Source organism: Notamacropus eugenii, chromosome 1, assembly GCF_028372415.1.
Source record: "Notamacropus eugenii isolate mMacEug1 chromosome 1, mMacEug1.pri_v2, whole genome shotgun sequence".
In the NCBI taxonomy this organism is placed as follows: Eukaryota; Metazoa; Chordata; class Mammalia; order Diprotodontia; family Macropodidae; genus Notamacropus; species Notamacropus eugenii.
In genome coordinates this window covers 744,862-763,288 of record NC_092872.1, presented here as the reverse complement: position 1 = coordinate 763,288, position 18,427 = coordinate 744,862, and the positions used below count along the sequence as shown (strand labels likewise).

At 41.3% G+C, this 18,427-nt stretch overlaps 1 protein-coding gene across 5 annotated transcripts in view; it reads left to right on the top strand.

The window, feature by feature from the left end:
* CCM2 (CCM2 scaffold protein) overlaps positions 1-18,427 on the top strand; it is a 201,450-nt gene that overhangs the window by 113,645 nt on the left and 69,378 nt on the right. For all 5 annotated transcript variants that reach the window (XM_072649502.1, XM_072649483.1, XM_072649475.1 and 2 more), the window contains 4 exons: positions 429-564; positions 11,469-11,526; positions 13,633-13,768; positions 15,577-15,715. In XM_072649502.1, coding sequence (XP_072505603.1) covers positions 429-564; positions 11,469-11,526; positions 13,633-13,768; positions 15,577-15,715 — 469 coding nt within the window. The remainder of the gene's footprint in view (positions 1-428; positions 565-11,468; positions 11,527-13,632; positions 13,769-15,576; positions 15,716-18,427) is intronic.

The following is an 18,427-nucleotide window of genomic DNA, read 5'->3' as shown; positions in this document are numbered from 1 at the left end:
ATAATCAGTGTGAACATAGAGCCCACTTTGGAAAGGCTTCATCCAGGAGGAAACAGATGAGTGGCACCATATTGGTGAACAGGATTTGGAAGAGAGGGAGGGCATCCAGGGATTCTTGAATGAAGCAGTGTGAAGGTGGGATAAGTAAGGTGTGTTCAGAGGATAGTCAGCATATCAGTGTGGCTGGAGCAGAGAGATGATACTGGAAAGGGACATACTAGAGAAGTCCTTGAATGTCAGACCTGAAGTCATGTGGAAAGAAGCCCCAGGGCCATGATAGAATCAGAGTGGTGTTTCATCCTGGAAGAAGACATCACACCCCCACACTGTTTGCATGTGGTATTGCCTGTGTCACCATATGGGGGTTAGGAAGGGGGATCCTTTGGGGAAGATGCCTATTGAAGTCACTGTCACTGCCCTGTTTCCAGGTGGCTGCAGAAGAACTTTGCTCCCTGCTCAGCCAAGTCTTCCAGATTGTTTACACAGAGTCCACCATAGACTTCTTAGACCGAGCAATATTCGATGGGGCCTCTACACCCACACGCCAACTGTCCCTGCACAGTGGTAGGTAGCTGAATTAGGAGGAAAATCTGTGGGGGCAGAGATGGGCCTGTGGGATTCTTTGCAGGCTGGGTGGGACCTTAATTGTGGCCTCATTGTGGCTGGGACTTTACTGTTCTAAATGAGTCTCCCCTCTTCCCATTCAGACCCTCATAAAGAGACCACCTGTCTTAGCACGTAATAGGTTAACCCTCTATTATTGGTCTGTGGTTTAGGGAATAGAAGACACCAGCAGAAGAGAAGTGGGACCACTGTGTCAGCATTCTTAAGGGAACTCTCTTAGCTTGTTGGGTTTTAATTAACCAAGGCAGAAACTTGAGATGAGTGAAGGAGTGAATGAATAGCATTTATTAAATACCTAATATGTGCAAGGTGGTGGAGATGCAGATACAAACAGTACACAGTCTTCCTCTTGAAGAGCTTATATCTAATAGCAGGAAATAATAATGGGAGTCTTACCTGGAGAGACACAGCAAAGGCCATGAGGCAGATGATTATCACCTCTATTCCAGCAACAGGGGTACTATTGTTTCAATTATTGCTTCCAGAAGCTTGGGATGTAAGTAAAGCAAGGAGGATTTGCCTACCAGGAGCAAAAAGATTACAGGATGCCTAGGCAGCCCTGCTTTCCTTTGTAGGGAGAGGTGAATGTGGGAGACTGGGAGAGAAGTGGAGATAAAAGGGGAGATATATATCCATTATAGGCTAGAAAAGTATTGAGATGACTTAATTTACCCCAGAAAAGGTATTCACACCATAAAAGCACACTTTTACATAGTGCTTTAAAGTTTGCAAAGTACTTTACAATTATTATTTCACTTTATATTCACTATAATCTGGGAGGTAGATAAGGGACTGAGACTTGACTGGAGCAGAGTCCCACAGCTGAAAAGTGTCTGAGGCTGGATTTGAGCTCAGGTCTTCCTGGCTTCAGGCCTGGCGCTGTGTGCACTATGGCGCCACCTAGCTGTCATTGTTTTCCAGAGTAGTTGGATAACCATTTTTGCCAATTTGATAAGAGTGAGGTGAAATCTCAGAGCTGTTTTAGTTTGCATTTCCTTATTATTAGTGACTTGGGGTATCTTTTCATACTGTCACAGGTGGCTTATCATTCTTGTCAAATTAATTCCTTTTGGAAACTTCCGTATCTTTTGATAAGTTATCTACCATCAAAATGACTCAAATAAAATTTTTAAAAATTTGAACTTGGTACAGTGTTTTCCCTTTGGGACAGGCAGGATCTAAGGTTTTTCTTCATTTATGCGATCATAGGTGTATATGAAATTAGGAAAAACTGAGTTCAAATCGTGCCTCAGACAGTTACTAGATGTATGTGACTGGGCAAATCTTTAATGTCTCTCAGCCTCGGTTTCCTCAACTAGAAAAAAGATGGTAGTAGTAGCACCTGCCTCACTTTGCTGTTATCGAGAATCAAAGGCTATAACAAGGAAAGTGTTTTGTTAACCTTAAATTGCTCTATAAATCTTAGCTGTTTGTTTGTTTTTAAAAACAAATTCAGTTCACAGTAGCCCCCATGTTTGGGGTTCCTGTCCAAGAATATGAGAATGCAAACTCCACATGCCTATAGACATGGCCACTGCTTACAAGCCGGACCTCACAGAAGCTCAGGTCTGCTAATTTAGCACCTATTTAAAGATTACCAGACATTACTAAGGTTGTTTAAAAATATATTATTTATTTTTCTTTGTTACAAGGAAAGGTTCAGTTGGGCTTAGAGATGGGAAGAGCTAAGGGGAAATGTCTGTGGTGTAAAACAAAAAGGCAACAAAAAAGCTTTAAAAAAAAATCAATAAGTAACAAGCATTTTTAATGAAAAAGCTGTGTGATGTGCAGTGTGCTGGGAGCTAGAGATTTGTATACAATGAATGAGATAATCCCTACTTTTGCATTCTAAGGAGGAAACAAATCATATAGATAGATAAATATCTATACCTATGATTTGTTTCTTCATTAGAATATATTAGGAATTTTCTCATACACAAACACCAATAAATACAAGGTTGTTAGGAAGGGAAATCAGTTTATTTATATTCCGAAAACATTACAATTAGATCTTCTAAATATGTTATCTCCTAGCCCTCAAATCATTCTCCTTTCTTTCTCAAGGTGTTCATTATCTGTCACACATTCTCAACCTTGTCAGTAGATGTCTAATGTCTATGTCAAGGGACTAGACTGGGTGATAAAAATGAAGTACAGTTTCAATTCAGTTGGTGGGCATTCACTTTGTTTCTACTTTTTTGCCATCACAAGAAGTTCTAGGTGGAATATTTCATTATATATGGATATTTCTATTAAGCTTATTGGGGATACCACCAAGGAGGGAAATCACTGGGTCAAAAGATGTGAACAGTTTAGTAAGTTTTCCTGCATCATACTAAATTGTTTTTCAGAATGTTGTACTAACTCTCAACTCCATCAAGAGTCATCTTTGCCAGCTTGTTAGGGTGAAGTAAAATCTCAGTTGTTTTAATTCACATTTCTCTTATTATTAACGATTTGGAACATTTTTCATATGATCACTAATGGTTTACAATTTTTCTTTTGAAAATTTCCCATTTGGGGGGCAGAGCCAACATGGTAAAGTAGAAGGACTGACCTATAGAAGCTCCCCTCCATAGCCCATAAAATAGCTATCAAAAATGACTCTAAACAAATTCTAGAGCAGCAGAAGCCACAAAACCACAGAGTGAAAGAGATTTCCAGCAGAAGACAGCCTAGAAGGCCAACAGGAAAGGTCTGTTGCAACGGGAACAGAAAGGAGAGCAGCCCAGCCTTGACCACAGTAACAGGACCAGAACGGGCTTCGGGGAACAGAATCCCAGGCAGTAGCTGTGGTTCCCAGATTGCTAAATCCACAAACTCTAAAGATAACTTAAAAGTTCAGTGAGAAAGTTCTTCCACCTGTGTGAGAAGGGAACGTGGTCTGGCCTCGCCAGCAGCATCAACTGCAGCAGCTGTGTACATTTTTGGAGTCCTTGGCCTAAAGCCCCTGGGGGAATTGAGCAACTGATCTGCATCTCAGTCCTGAGTGTCTCTCCTGGGTTGAGGAACAGTACCAGCATGGTGGAACTAGAGGTGGTTGTGGAGAGGGAATTGTACTCACAGATCCTGGGCAGAACAGAGTGCTTTTGGTTGCTCACAGACAAGAGCGCAGGCCAGGAGAGGAGTGAACCCCTCTCCCTTGATTGTGCCACCTTGGAGGAGCTGAGAACTTACAGGTCCCTAGAGTATACCCTCCTCTTGACAAAGGACTCAAAAGTCAAAGTAATTGGCTGGGAAAATGCCCAAAAAAGGGGGGAAAAATATGACGATAAAAGGCTACTTTCTTGGTGAACAGGTATTTTCTTCAATCCTTTCGGATGAGGAAGAACAATGCATACCATCAGAGGAAGACCTAAAGGTCAAGGCTTCTGTATCCCAAACCTCCAAAATAAATATGCAATGGTCTCAGGCCATGGAAGAGCTCAAAAAGGATTTTGAAAGTCAAGTAAGAGAGGTGGATGAAAAATTGGGAACAGAAATGTGTGATGCAAGAAAATCATGAAAAGTGAGTCAATAGCTTGCTAAAGGAGACCCAAAAAAATACTGAAGAAAATAACACCTTTAAAAATAGGCTAACTCCATTGGCAAAAGAGGTCCAAAAAGCCAATGAGGAGAAGAATGCTTTGAAAAGCAGAATTAGCCAAATGGAAAAGGAAGTTCAAAAGCTTACTGAAGAAAATAGTCCTTTAAAAATAAGAATGGAGCAGATGGAAGCTAATGACTTTATGAAAAACCAAGAAATTACAAAACCAAACCAAAAGAATGAAAAAATAGCAAATAATGTGAAATATCTTATTGGAAAGACAACTGACCTGGAAAACAGATCCAGGAGAGACAATTTAAAAATTATAGGACTACCTGAAAGCCATGATCAAAAAAAGAGCCTCGACATCATCTTCATGAAATTATCAAGGAAAACAACCCTGATATTCTAGAACCAGAGGGCAGAATAAATATTGAAAGAATTCACTGATCACCTCCTGAAAGAGATCTGAAAAGAGGAGCTCCTAGAAATATTGTAGCCAAATTCCAGAGTTCCCAGGTCAAGGAGAAAATATTGCAAGCAGCTAGAAAGAAACAATTCAAGTATTATGGGAATACAATCAGGATAACACAGGATGTGGCAGTTTCTACATTAAGGGATCAAAGGGCTTGGAATATGGTATTCCAGAAGTCAAACGAACTAGGATTAAAACCAAGAATCACCTACCCAGCAAAACTGAATATAATATTTCAGGGGAAAAAGTAGTCGTTCAATGAAATAGAGAACTTTAAAGCATTCTTGATGAAAAGACCAGAGCTGAATAGAACATTTGATTTTCAAACACAATAATCAAGAGAAACATGAAAAGGTAAACAGGAAAGACAAATCATAAGGGACTTACTAAAGTTGAACTGTTTACATTCCTACATGGAAAGATAATATTTTTAACTCTTGAAACTTTTCTCAGTATTTGGGTACACATACATATATATATACATATACATATATACATGTACATATATACATATATGTATATATGGAGGGAGAGAGAGAGAGCGCGTGCACACGGTGAGTTGAGTAGGAAGAGATGATATCTAAAAAAATAAAATCAAAGGTTGAGAGAGGAATATAGTGGGAGGAGAAATAGAACGGGGCAGGTTATCTCATGAAAGAGGCAAGAAAAAGGTTTTTCAATGGAGGGGAAAAGGGAGGAGGTGAGAGGGAAAAAGTGAAGCTTACTCTCATCACATTTGGCTTAAGGAGGCAATAACATGCACATTCAATTTGGTATGAAAATCTATCTTACACTACAAGAAAGTAGGGGAGAAGGGGAGAAGTGGAGTGTGGGGGGATGATAGAGGGGAGGGCAAATGGGAGGAGGGAGTAATTAGAAGTTAACACTTTTGGGGAGGGACAAGGTCAAAAGAGAGAATAGAATAAATGGGGGGGCAGGATAAGATGAAGGGAAATATAGTTAATCTTACACAGCATGACTGTTATGGAAGACTTTTGCAAAACTGCACATACATAGCTTATGTTGAATTGCTTGCCTTCTCAGTGGAGATGGATGGGGAGGGAAGAAGGGAGAGAAGTAGGAACTCAAAATTTTAGAAACGAAGGTTGAGAATTGTTTTTGCATGCAACCTGGAAATAAAAAATACAGGCAGTTGGATATAGAAATCTATCTTGCCCTACAAGAAAAGAGAGAAGATGATGATAAAGGAAGGGAGGGGTGTGATAGAAGGGAGGGCAGATTGGGGGAAGGGGTAATCAGAATGCATGGTGTTTTGGGGTGGGGGGAGGGGAGAGATGGGGAGAAAATTTAGAACTCATAATTTTGTGGAAATGAGTGTTGAAAACTAAAAATAAATAAATAAACATAATAAAAAAAAGAAAAGGAAATTTCCTATCTAAAAGCAGAGCCAAGATAATGGAGTAGAAGCGGGGAACTGTCTGAGCTCTCCCTGCCCCCCAAAGCCCTCAAAATACCTATTAAAAAGTGACTAAACAAATTCTAGAACAGCAAAAGCCACAAAATGACAGAGTGAAACAGATTTCCAGCCCAAGACAATCTGGAAGGCCAACAGGAAGGTCTATTGCACCAGACTCAGCAGAGCACAGCCTGGCATGGGCCACACAGGCACAAACAGAACTGGAGCAGGCCTCAGGGTGCTGAATCACTAGCTGCTGCCATAGTTTCTGGACTTCTCAACCCACAAATGCCAAAGACAGCTTCAAAGGGCAGTGGGAAAGTTCTCTTACCTGAATGAGAACATGGTTCAGCCCCCAGGGTGGCAGCAGCCCCTGCTGCAGCACTGGCTGCTTCTCAAGTTCTCAGCATACAGATGGTGGGGGAATCAAGAAGCTGATCTGTGACACAGTCTTGCATGGGCGATGAGCACTGATGTGGTAGAGCTGGTGACAGCTGTGGAGTGGGAATCTTACAGTTCCAGGACAGAAAAGAATGTTTGTGGTTGCTCACAGACCAGGGCGCAGGCCAGGAGAGGAGTTAAACACCTCTTCTTTGATCATACCACTTGGGAGGAATGGAGAATTTACAGGTTCCCTAGAGATATCTCTGAAAACAGCTGCAGAAAACTCTTCAAACTTGGGGCGGTATTCCCTCTACTTAAGAAAGAACTCAAAGTCAAGTAATTGACTGGGAAAATGACCAAAAAAGTGGGGGAAATAAGACCATAGGTTACTTTCTTGGTGAAAAGGTATTAAGACGAGGAAGATCAAAAGCATACAACTGGAGGAAGATAGCAAGGTCAAGGCCCCTACATTCAAAGCTTCCAGGAATAATATGAAATGGTCTCAGGCTATGGAAGAGCTCAAAAAGGATTTTGAAAATCAAGAGAAGTAGAGGAAAAATTGGGAAGAGAATGAGAGTGATGCAAAAAAATCATGAAAAAACAAGTCAATGGCTTGCTAAAGGAGACCCAAAAAATGCTGAAGAAAATAGCACTTTTAAAAATAGACTAACCCAAATGGCAAAAGAGGTCCAAAAAGCCAACAAGGAAACGAATGCCTTAAAATGCGGAATTGGCCAAATGGAAAAGGAGGTCCAAAAACTCACTGAAGAAAATAATTCCTTCAAAATTAGGATGGAACAAGTGGAAGCTAATGACTTTATGAGAAATCAAGAAATTATGAAGTAGAACCAAAAGAATGGAAAAATAGAAGATAATGTGAGGTATCTCATTGAAAAACAATTGAAGAGATAATTTAAAAATTATTGGTCTACCTGAAAACTATGATGAAAAAAAAGAGCCTGGACATCATCTTTCAAGAAATTATCAAGGAAAACTGCCCTGATATTCTAGAACCAGAGGGTAAAATAGAAATAGAAAAAATACACTGAGCGCCTCTTGAAAGAGATAATGAAAGGAAACTCTTAGCAGTATTATAGACAAATTCCAGAGTTCCCAGGTAAAGGAGAAAATATTACAAACAGACTGAAAGAAATAATTCAAGTACTGTGGAAACACAATCAGGATAACACAGGATTTAGCAGCTTCTACACTAAGGGACTGGAGCACTTGAAATATGATATTCCAGAGGTCAAAGAAGCTAGGATTAAAAGCAAGAATCACCTACCCAGCAAAACTGAGTATAATACTTTAGGAGAAAAAGTGGAATTTCAATGACATAGAGGATTTCCAAGTATTCTCGTTGAAAAGATCAGGGCTTAAATAAAATTTTTTCTTTCAAATACAAGAATCAAGAGAAACATGAAAAGGTAAACAGAGAAGAGAAACAATAAGGGACTTATTAAAATTGAACTGTTTACATTCCTACATAGATGATATTTGTAACTCATGAGACCTCAGTATTAGGGTAGTTAGAGAGAATATGTGCATGTGTGTAATATATGTGTGTATACATGTATGTATATATGTGTGTGTGCATATACACACTGAGGGCACAAGATGAGCTGAATATGAAGAGAGGATACCTAAAAAATATAATCAAATGTTGAGAGAAATGTACTAAGAGAAAAGGAAAGGTAGAATGTAGTAAATCATCTCACATGAAAGAGGCAGAAAAGAGCTTTTACAATGGAGGGAAAGAGGGAGCAGGTAAGAGGGAATAAGTAAGTGAGCTTTATTCTCATTGGATTTGGCTTAAGGAGGGAATAACACATTCATTTGGGTATAGAGATCTATTTTACCCTGCAGGAAGTAGGGGGAAGGGGGTAGGAGAGGGAGGGTAATAGAAGGGACAGCAGATTGGGGGAAGGCGTTATTAGAAGCAAACACCATTGTGGGGGGACAGATCAAGGGAGAGAATAGAATAAATAGAGGGCAGGACACTATAGAGGGAAATGTGGTTAGTCTTTCACAACATGACTGTTATGGAAGTGTTTTGCATGGCTACATGTGTATGACCTATATGGAATTGCTTTCTCCAGAGGGTGGGTGGGGAGGGAGGAAGGGAGAGAAGAACTCAAAGTTTTCAAAATGAATGTTAAAAATTGTTTTTGTGTGCAACTGAGAAATAATTTGTACAGGCTGTGGGGTATAGAAATCTATTTTTCCCCACAAGAAAATAGAGGGGAGGGGGATGGGATGGGGGGGGGTGATGAAGAGAGGGCAGATTGGGGAAATGGGTGGTTGAGGTGCATGCTGTCCTGGAGTGGCTGGAGGGGAGAGATAGGGAAAAAATTTGGAATTCAAAATCTTGTGGAAGTGAATGTTGAAAACTGAAAATAAATAAGTTATATTTGAATAAATAAATTTTTGAAAATTAATAAAAATTAATATTAAAATAAAAGAAGGAAAATTTCATATACTTTAACAACTAATCTATTGGGAAATGACTCGATCTCATATTTATGTGAACTACTTGACTATTTTTTTCCAAAACTTTTAATGCAAAGATTTTTTTCCCCACTCAATTTTATCTTTTTCACTCTTTATTCTGGTTGTATTGATTTTGTTCATACAAAATATATTTTTTAATTTTATACAGTGAAAGTGTTTTGTGTTCCCTGTTTTGGTTGTCAGATCTCCCCCAATTTAGAATTGTTAAAGACACCAATCTAAACTGATTTTCTGCCATGCTAAAGGGGTGGAAATATAGAAGGAATTGGAGAGTCAGTGCAAGATCAAGAGAGAGATCTCCTATGTTTTGACCCTTTTGAAATTTCTTCTAGGAAGCCCATAATTTCTGACCTGTTTTCCTTTTCCAAATGCCAAGATGCTATAAAAAAAATTGGAGTGTTGTTTTCATTTCACCTTTTCCTATAAAATGGTAATAACAAAAAGATTTAGTACTTACAAATTCTAAACTGTGGTTGAATTTTTGTTTGTTCTTTAAATACTGAAATTATGAATAGGGTATTTTTAGGGAGCTTCTTCCTTTTCTCCACATTCTTTTAAATTTTTATCTTAGCGTTTCCCTTCAAATCCACTCATGTTCCCAGGCATACATTGTTCATCCTGTTTCTCCTGCCCATACTGTACATCTGCTTACTGACTTCTCTGATGCTTCCTCAAAGGCCCCAATCAAGAGATAGCTTCTCCTTGAAACTTGACCTCATTATTATTATCTATAACGTTCTTATATTTATCTGAATTTCTCTAACCGTCACTAAAGGTTTATTGTGTTCAATTTGGCACTAAACTATATTCCATTGTTGATTGATGTGAGCCCCACCTCAATCATCACTAAATGTTTGTTCAGAGCCTTCTGTGTGCCAAGCATGGGACAATATGCTGAGGATATAGATACAAAAGTGGAAAAGTCCCTGCCCTCAAGCAGCTTATGTTTTGTCAGGCGGGACAACATGTTCACATAAAAATACATTTGAAAGAGATGGAAGGTGACTTTGAAAGGAAGGGCACTGGAAGCTTGGGGTGGGGGGACTTAGCAAAGACTTCTTATAGAAAGTGGCACTTTAGCTAAATCTTAAGGGAAACTAGAAATTCTAAGAGGTAGAAGTAAAGACGGAGGACATTCTAGGCATGGAAGGTAGGAAATAAAGTGCCAGGTATGAGAAACAGTAAGAAGTATATGAAGAAGAGTAATTTATAAGACTGGAAGTGTAGCTAATGAATGCACTGTTGGTGGTGTTCTGAACTGGTCCAACCATTCTGGAGAACAGCTTGGAAGTATACTCAAAGGGCTATAAAACTGTGCATACCCTGTGACCCAGCAATACCACTACTTGGTGTGTATCCCAAAGAGATCAAAAAAAAAAAAGGGAAAGGGTGTATGTGCAAAAATATTTATAGCTGCTCCTTTTGTGAAGGCAAAGAATTGGAAACTGGGGGGATGCCCACTAACTGGGGAATGTGGTATATAATTGTGATAGAATACTATTGTGCTGTAAGAAATGGTGAGGAAAGTTTTCTGAAACAGAAAAGCCCAGGAAGATTTACTTGAATTGATGCAAAATGAAATGAGCAGAACCAGGAGAACATTGTACACAATAGCAGCAGTATTGTATCCATGATCATCTGTGAAAGACTTGGCTACCCTAATCAGTACAGTGATCCAAGACAATTCCAAGGGACCTATGATAGTAAATGGAATCCATTTCCAGAGAGAGAAATGATGAATTCTGAGTGCCGATTGAAACATACTTTTTTCACTTTCTTTACTTTTCTTGCCCTTTTGTGCAACATGACTAAATAGGAAAGTATGTTTTGTGTGATTTCACATGTATAAACAGATTTATTGCTTGCCTTCTCAATGGGTGAGAGAGGGGCTAGAAGAAAGGAGAGTTTGGAACTCAAAGTGTTAAAAAAAAATTCTTTAAAATAAATACATGAATGACTGGGGCTGAAATTGGGGGTTTGGGCCAGGTTGTGAAGTATCCTGAACACCAAAAAAGGAGAATTTATATCTGATCCTAGAGGTTTATTGAGTAAGGAAGTGATATGGTCAGGCTTGGTCATCTACCTACCTAGACATCTTTGTATCTTCCACAGAGCCTGGTAGAATGTCTTATACATAATAGATACTTTATAAATATTTGTTAACATCAGGTCAGCAGAAGTTTATTAGCTATATACAAAGCATCGTGCTAGACCCAGGAGCTACGGAGCCAAAAGTGAAGCAGCCCTTTCCATCAAGGAGCGTGTTGCTTATGGTCTTTTGAGAAGGACAGACATACCAGGTGTGCAGGCCAATAGAGTCAAGGTGTATGAGGAGGGAGAGGACAGGGAAGAAGGAGAAGGAGTCAGGAGAGATACCCCAAAGATGTGGCACTGGAGTGTCTTCTGTCTTTCCTGTTATATCTCCTTAACATAAGGTTAAGCACTCCAGCACTCATCGGGGGCTTATTGACAACTTAAAAAATAGGTACTCACACCTGTCTTTAAAAGTTTATCCCCCACTTTCCTTGCAGATGACTCTTCTACGAAAGTGGACATGAAAGAAGCCTATGAAAGTGAAGCAAGCCCTTTGTGAGTAGATCCTTTGCCCTGAATCCTATAGCAGAAGTGGCTGAACTAGCTCTCAAAAGTGATGCTGGCCAAGGCCATCCTGCAGAGATGATCCCCATTTCCTTCTATGGTCTGTAGTTTAGGGGAGCTGTCTAAAACCTTCTTCCTTTTCTAAACATTCTCTTGATATGTTGTTGGTTGAATGAGTGTGGGGGAGAATTTAATTACATCATGTGCCATCTTTCATGTTCAAAGATGACATTACTGATCTGTTGTCGTTAGAATATATATTTTTAACTGTTTCCAAGAGCAGGGTTACCTTCTCCCCAATCCGTCCCCACTCTTATGTTTAGATTCACGTATGTATCAAATATACATAGGAATTCTCATCCTGGGTCAGCACTATGAATTGTTCAGCCAAGAATGCTCTTAGTGAAGACAGCAGAGTTGTCTTCCACATTACCACCCTTAAAAGTTGGCATATCACAAAACTGCTTATGTCTCTGTTGCATAAATTCATTCAAACACTTTCTGAATCCAAGGAAGCAATTTATGAGTAGCAGTTTTATCCTGAACGAGGTGTCCTGTAGGACAATGGCAATCAGCCTTGGTCACTCCCTTGAGCTTCATGTTCACATTTCCACCTGCCTGCTGGACATAGCTATTTAGATGTCCCATCAGTAGAGCAAACTCAACACATGCCCCAGATTGAACTCATTATCTCATGTTCAAAACCTGTCCCCTCCCCCCAACTTTCCTGTGCATTTAATAACTTCTTTCACCTGGTCACTCAGGTGCAGAACCTGTTGTCTTCCTTTGTGTTCCCCACATCTAGTCAGTTGCCAAGTTCTATTCATTTTACATACACAAAATCTCACATTCATCTCCTCTTCTCCACTCACATTGCCACAACTCTAACTCAGGCCTTCAATACCTCTCCTAACTGGTCTTATCTCCAATCTTTCCATTCTTCAATTTAATTCAACAAACATTTATTAACCATTCACTGTATGCAAGGCACTGGTGACAAAAATAAAGTAGACCCTTCAGGAAGTTTGCAGACCCCTGGGGGAAAGAGGTCCAGCATGTACACAAATAATTGTAATTCAGGATAAATCAAGAAGAAAGAAAACACTAATAACTAGAACAGTAGAAGATGGCCTCATGGAGGAGGTGACACCCACGCTCCATCTTAAAAGCAGACAAGAATTCTGGGAGGCAGAGACAAGGAGGGAATGTATTCCAGGTGTGGGGAAGAAGATGGGGGGTAGAGTTGGGGAAATAGCTAATTCTCCATTTTAATTGGAACATAAAGGGTTTATGAAAGGTAGTAGGATGAAATAAGTCTAAAAAGGTAAGTGGAGCCAGATTGTGAAGTGCATTAAGTGCCAGGCAAAGGAGTTTCTATTTTGTCTCTTAGACAGTGGGAAGCTTCTGGATGTTTTTGAGCAAGGACTGGCATGGTCAGACACATCTGTGCTTTAGGAAGTTCTGGCACCTGTTTGGAGGGTGGGTTAGAGGCAGGAGGTGGTGAGGGCCTGAACAAGGTGGTGGCTACGGCCCTATGGTAGAGTGGAGAGCATGGGTGCCAAAGTGTGAACATAGAGGGATGAAAACTTGGTTGCCAAGATAGTCCTCTTATTATGCAAGTCTGGACAGTCATTGGTTCCACATTGCCTCCCAGATAAGAGACAGATTCTTGTCCTGGAGTTTCAGGTTGTCCCAGGATGATTCCCGTCTCATTTTCACTCTACTCTCCTTCACACATCCTGTATTCCAGCTGTGCTGGACAGCCCACTCTCTCCCGACCTCACTCTTGCCCTCCTCGGCCTCAGTTTATTCACATAGGCCATTCTCCCATGTTGGCAATGACCTCTTGCATCTTTGCCTGGTGAGACCTATTCTTCCTTCAAGGCCCAGAGCAGCCTAATGACTTCCCTCTCCATTCATGCCCAGGAACATACCTAGCTTATCTTTCCTTACCTAACGGTAAGCCCTTCGAGGGGAGAAACTTTTTTCATGTTTCTATCTGAAGTACCTGGCACAGTGCCTTACAAAGTTTGTTGAGTTGAATCAACCCGTTAAACACCAGACCATGCTAACATATTTACATTCTTACTGTTTCAGCTTGTTTTTGAAGTTGCCGGATACAGGTGGCCCCTCATCCTCTTCCTTCACACAGCCGTCTCCTCACGTCAAAACAGTCAGCGAGAGTGAGCTGAGCACCACAGCCTCTGAACTCCTGCAGGATTACATGATGACGGTGTGCCTGTCCTCCTTCCTTGCCTCCTCCTCCCCAAAGGGCCAAGGCAGCATTACTAATGCTCTTTCTCCCTGGGGTTCAGATAGAAGATGTAGTCAAAGTTAAACCTTGGAGGTGTTTAAAGGAAACTTAACCTGACCTTCATTGGTCTTGTCTGCCAAGACACAGGCCAAGGTTTAGGATAAGGTATTATTGACCCAAGAACTATGGGTGACTCCTTCAGCGTGCAAAAGTTCCTCACAGAGGAACTCTGTGGCTGATTGGCATCATTAGCAGCAAAGCATTGCTTCTGGAGGAGCAGACCATTTGCAGCGGGGTTCAGACAGTAGAAGATGGAAGAGAAGAGAGATAACTTGAAGGGTAGAGAAGCAGAGTTAATGAAAAGTAGAGTCAGTTAGCTAGGAAGAAAGAAGACTTTATTCTGAATCCCACTGCCCTACCACAACAGGTGCAGGGGCCTTATCCCTGTTTAATGTAAGGTTAAAAATAGCTACTGACTTAGGGTATGTACCGAGTTATACCCCACATTTCTCATTACTTTCATTTTACTGCCAGACTAATGAGAAATAGTATGTTATTGGGGGAGGGAGTGGGGTGGCAGGAACTCTATGGACTGGTTGTATTTTGGCATTTCAGTATTTGTAAGGCTGGTCTAGCAAACCTAGCAGTCTATATTTGACCAGGGAAGTCTGAGGCCTGGTGGAAGATACTGACTTTTATCTGAGGATTTGAATACTGGCCTCCATGGGCTTGGTGGGTGGCTTGCCCCCCACCCCCACCCCCACTGTCTCTTTACTTCTCTATTTTTTCAGCACTCTGTGAGAAAAAGCTGACCTTGAAAGATCTCTTCTTTCAAAGGCAGCAGAAGCAGGAGCTGAGGAAGTAAAATGAAGTTTGTTTTGATATAAGATTAAGGGGGCAGAGCAGTGAATACAGAAACACTATGTTGGGAACATAGTAATGGTACCCAGTTTACCCAGTCATTTTCTTCCTTATTTCCTGTGTGACCGTGCGCAGCTTTCTGCCTGGCTCCCAGCTTCCCCTCCTCATCTGTATCTCTGCTCCTATTTCTGTTAACAAGTAACCCCAAACTCTTCTCATCTGATTTTTGTGTTCTCCTCGTTTTTCTAATGAAATAACTGGTCATCCTCATTGTTCTACCTCCAAAATGATTCACTCAGATGGACAGTCAGGTCTCTGGTGTTCTCCTTCAACCTCCCTGTGAAGCATAATCCTTTCCCTAAGCGTCCTGTTTGCTTAGCCAGGGAAGCTTTAAGAGGCTAGAGAGATTGGCATCATCCCTACCAGAAAAGGGGGAGATCCTTAGGAACAGCATAGGTAATTAATGCTCAAGTCAAGTTTGCAGTTACATGAATGAATGAAAAAACATGTGTTTAGCAGTTGGGCCAAATGTGGGAGATTTTGCCTCCTTAACCCCATATTTTGCCCTGATCTGACATCAACATTGATTTTCCTGTGGTCCCTCTTTGGGTACAGATTCCAAATAGTACAGTGATGAGGTGAGAGAAATTGGAATTATACTTGATACATTCTGAGGCCCTGGACCAGAGGCTCAGTACTTCCTCAGAGATAAAAAGTGTTTAGGACCTGAATGACATCACACTTAAGAGTGCCTTTTTTCTGTTACAGAAAAAGTCATTTCCAGACTTACTGACTTAGTCCTAATTGTTAGTGTTAGCAAGGTGTTCCAGGGACTCACATTACAGATGTGAGTGTAAGGGAGGTGATGCTTCCCTCTAGTGAAGCCTAATTACACTCACTGATCTTTGGTTGTGCTCTCTTGGCAGCTGAGAACCAAGCTGTCATCCCAGGAGATCCAGCAGTTTGCCATGCTGCTGCATGAGTACCGAAATGGGGCCTCCATTCATGAATTTTGCATCAATCTGCGGCAACTTTATGGAGACAGCAGGAAGTTTCTATTGCTAGGTGAGCTGGAAATGTTTTGTATAAATGGGTACAATAGAGTGTATCCCATGAGCTTGCCTAGCCCTTTTCGAAGAAGCAAGAAGTTTGGCCATTGAATGATGAATCTTTCAGCCTGGGCAATACATGAAAGAGTCTTCAGAGGCTGGAAAGAGGAAGCTGTGCTGGGGGCAGGGAGATTGTGATCCTGATCCAATAGATGTCAGTTCATTTGTCTCTCTTGCCAGCCAATCTTGGCTGATGGGGTCAAATCACTTCAATAGGAGAAGGACAGGGAAATGTTTCGAACCTCCTTTATGGGGCAAGCAGTCTTTACAGTCGGGGAAAACAAAGGCAGCTAGTCCTCCATGGACTTGTCAGTATATCCTCCTCCCAAACTTAGCTGCCTGTTTGAAAAAAAAAAAAAAAGATGCTAACACTTTTAACTGTCCAAAGTACTTTCACTCATATTCTTTCATTCAGTCTGCACAGCACCTCTAGGAGGGACTCAGGGCAGATGTTTAGTAATGTAGATGGCGAAACGGAGGCTCTGAGAACTTGGGTGATTTGCAGAAGGTCACGGAGCTCATCTTTTTCTGAGTTAGGTTTGGAATCTGCATCCTAGCACCTCAGTCTGCTCCTTCTACTGGTTTGGCTCAGGGAACATTATCAAGACATAATGCCTGACTTCAGATATGATTGCCTCCTCAATAATCGGTTATGGAATTAAGGAGCAGTCCTCTTATTGGTTGATATTTTTCAGCTAACTTGGTATCTTGTGCAAGTCAGTTAATCCCTTATTTTCCTAACCTCTGTAATGGAGATAAGCTGGAATCGCCTTGCAGAGGAACTCAGGAGCTGACTGCGCATCTAGTCCCAAGAACCCACCTTGCTAAACTAAGCAAAGTCCATCACCAGAAGTTAGCCACTGGTGAAGATTGTGTCTCACAAAATAGGCTGCAGACTTCTGGAGGAGCTGTTGTCTGCAGCAGTGGAAAGCACATCCCTCCCAGCTCCATGGAGCATGGGAGTGTTACTGCTTACAGGTCTGCCTGGATCCATACAGAGACATGGACCTCTGGCATCTTGCAGAGTGAGGCAGCAGTTGATCTTTGGGCTCAGACTCAGGGAAAAGGGTCTCAGGGGTAGCAAAGGAGAAGGGAAAGAAGCCTGGACTATAGGCCACATATGTGACCAGAAGTCTTTGGGGCTAGGTTAATCTAGCATCCAACCATAAACAAGTGTGGCTCCAGTCAGCAAAGTAGTCCACATGAGCTCTCATGCTCATGTGCTTTCAGTCAGTTTTCTGCTAAGTGTCAGGGGGAGGAGAGCTCATTGGCCAGTCTCTAGTTTTCAGCAATGCCTAGTCCTACATTTGGTTAATACCCAAGGCTACCCAGACTGTATCCTCTGTCACACATCCAGGGTATTTTCAATGACATGTGTCAGTAGGGTTGGAACACATAAGTGGGGCTGAAATGGGTTTGCTAGTCTTTCAAATTTTTTATGTATTCCTACTTAAGGCAGCCTTCACTGGTACACTTAAACTTTATTTACTTTTCAAATTTTGATTTTCACTCAACTATTTAGGCACCACCAACTGTTTAAAGTATGGTATACCTGTAACTTTTAATGGTATCTAATTAATTAGACTCTGCTCAGCTTAGTCAAGGTATTACTTTAACCATCAGAGGGAGCTCTTGTTCCCCTAATACTGTAGAAACATTGTGGAAATGCAACTTGAACCCTAAAAGTAGTGTCTAATCAGGCCAAAATCTCACCTTGGCGGATTTCATGCCATCTTGCAAATTGAAGGAACACTTCACCAGTATTAATACAGTGTAGTGGATCACCATGGAAAAAGGATAATTGTCTCTGAGATTCTTTCTGTGTCCTTGCTCAATGAAGCCATGCAGCCATGGGCATGTGCAGTTCATTCCCTGCCTTATTTCTGAGCAGCACATCACAAACCCCAGGTCAAGGCTGGCACTGTGGGGCAGTGACAGAGCTGGTGTATTTTACCAAGATGTTGCTATGAAGCTACAACTAATTTTGTATAAACTTGACTTCTTGCTGGATGTTACCTCAACAGAGGATGATTGGTGGAATGTGGTAGGAGACTCTGGCCACCACAGCAGCCAGCTCCCTTCCTCACTGCCTTTCCCTCTTCACCCAGGGTTTAGTGAATTTGATAGAGACCATCACAACCTAGCCTAGTCTGGAACAGGCAGAGTGAAGAAAATACAAAGCAGCCCCAGGGAGGTGGAAGGTTTTAGGGGCAGCAGAGAACTGAGCTAGACTCTAAGGCTAGAGTGACCCCTACTCTGGGACTTTATTTGCCAGTTCATAAAATGAGGATCACCTTTATCAAGGTGCTGGGAATTATTGGTAATATGTTGCCCAGAAACCACAAAGTGAAAGAACCTCTCTTTAGTAGCCAGGCTTGATTTTTTGCAGTAATGGAATGGTTTGGGCTACTGACCTCAGATCCTCTACCCCAGAGTCCCAGGCTGCATAGGCAAATATGCTAATCTGTCGAAAAGGCATGGTGTACTGGAAAGTATTGGACTGAGAGTCGAGACATGGGTTCAGATCCCAGCTCCAACATCTTCTAGTTGTATGACTATGGGCATGACACTGCCTTTCTCTGAGCCCCAGTTACTTTGTCTATAAAATAAGGATAATAACCCTTAGACCACCTACCTCACTGGACTTTTATAAGGAAAGTTCTTTGTA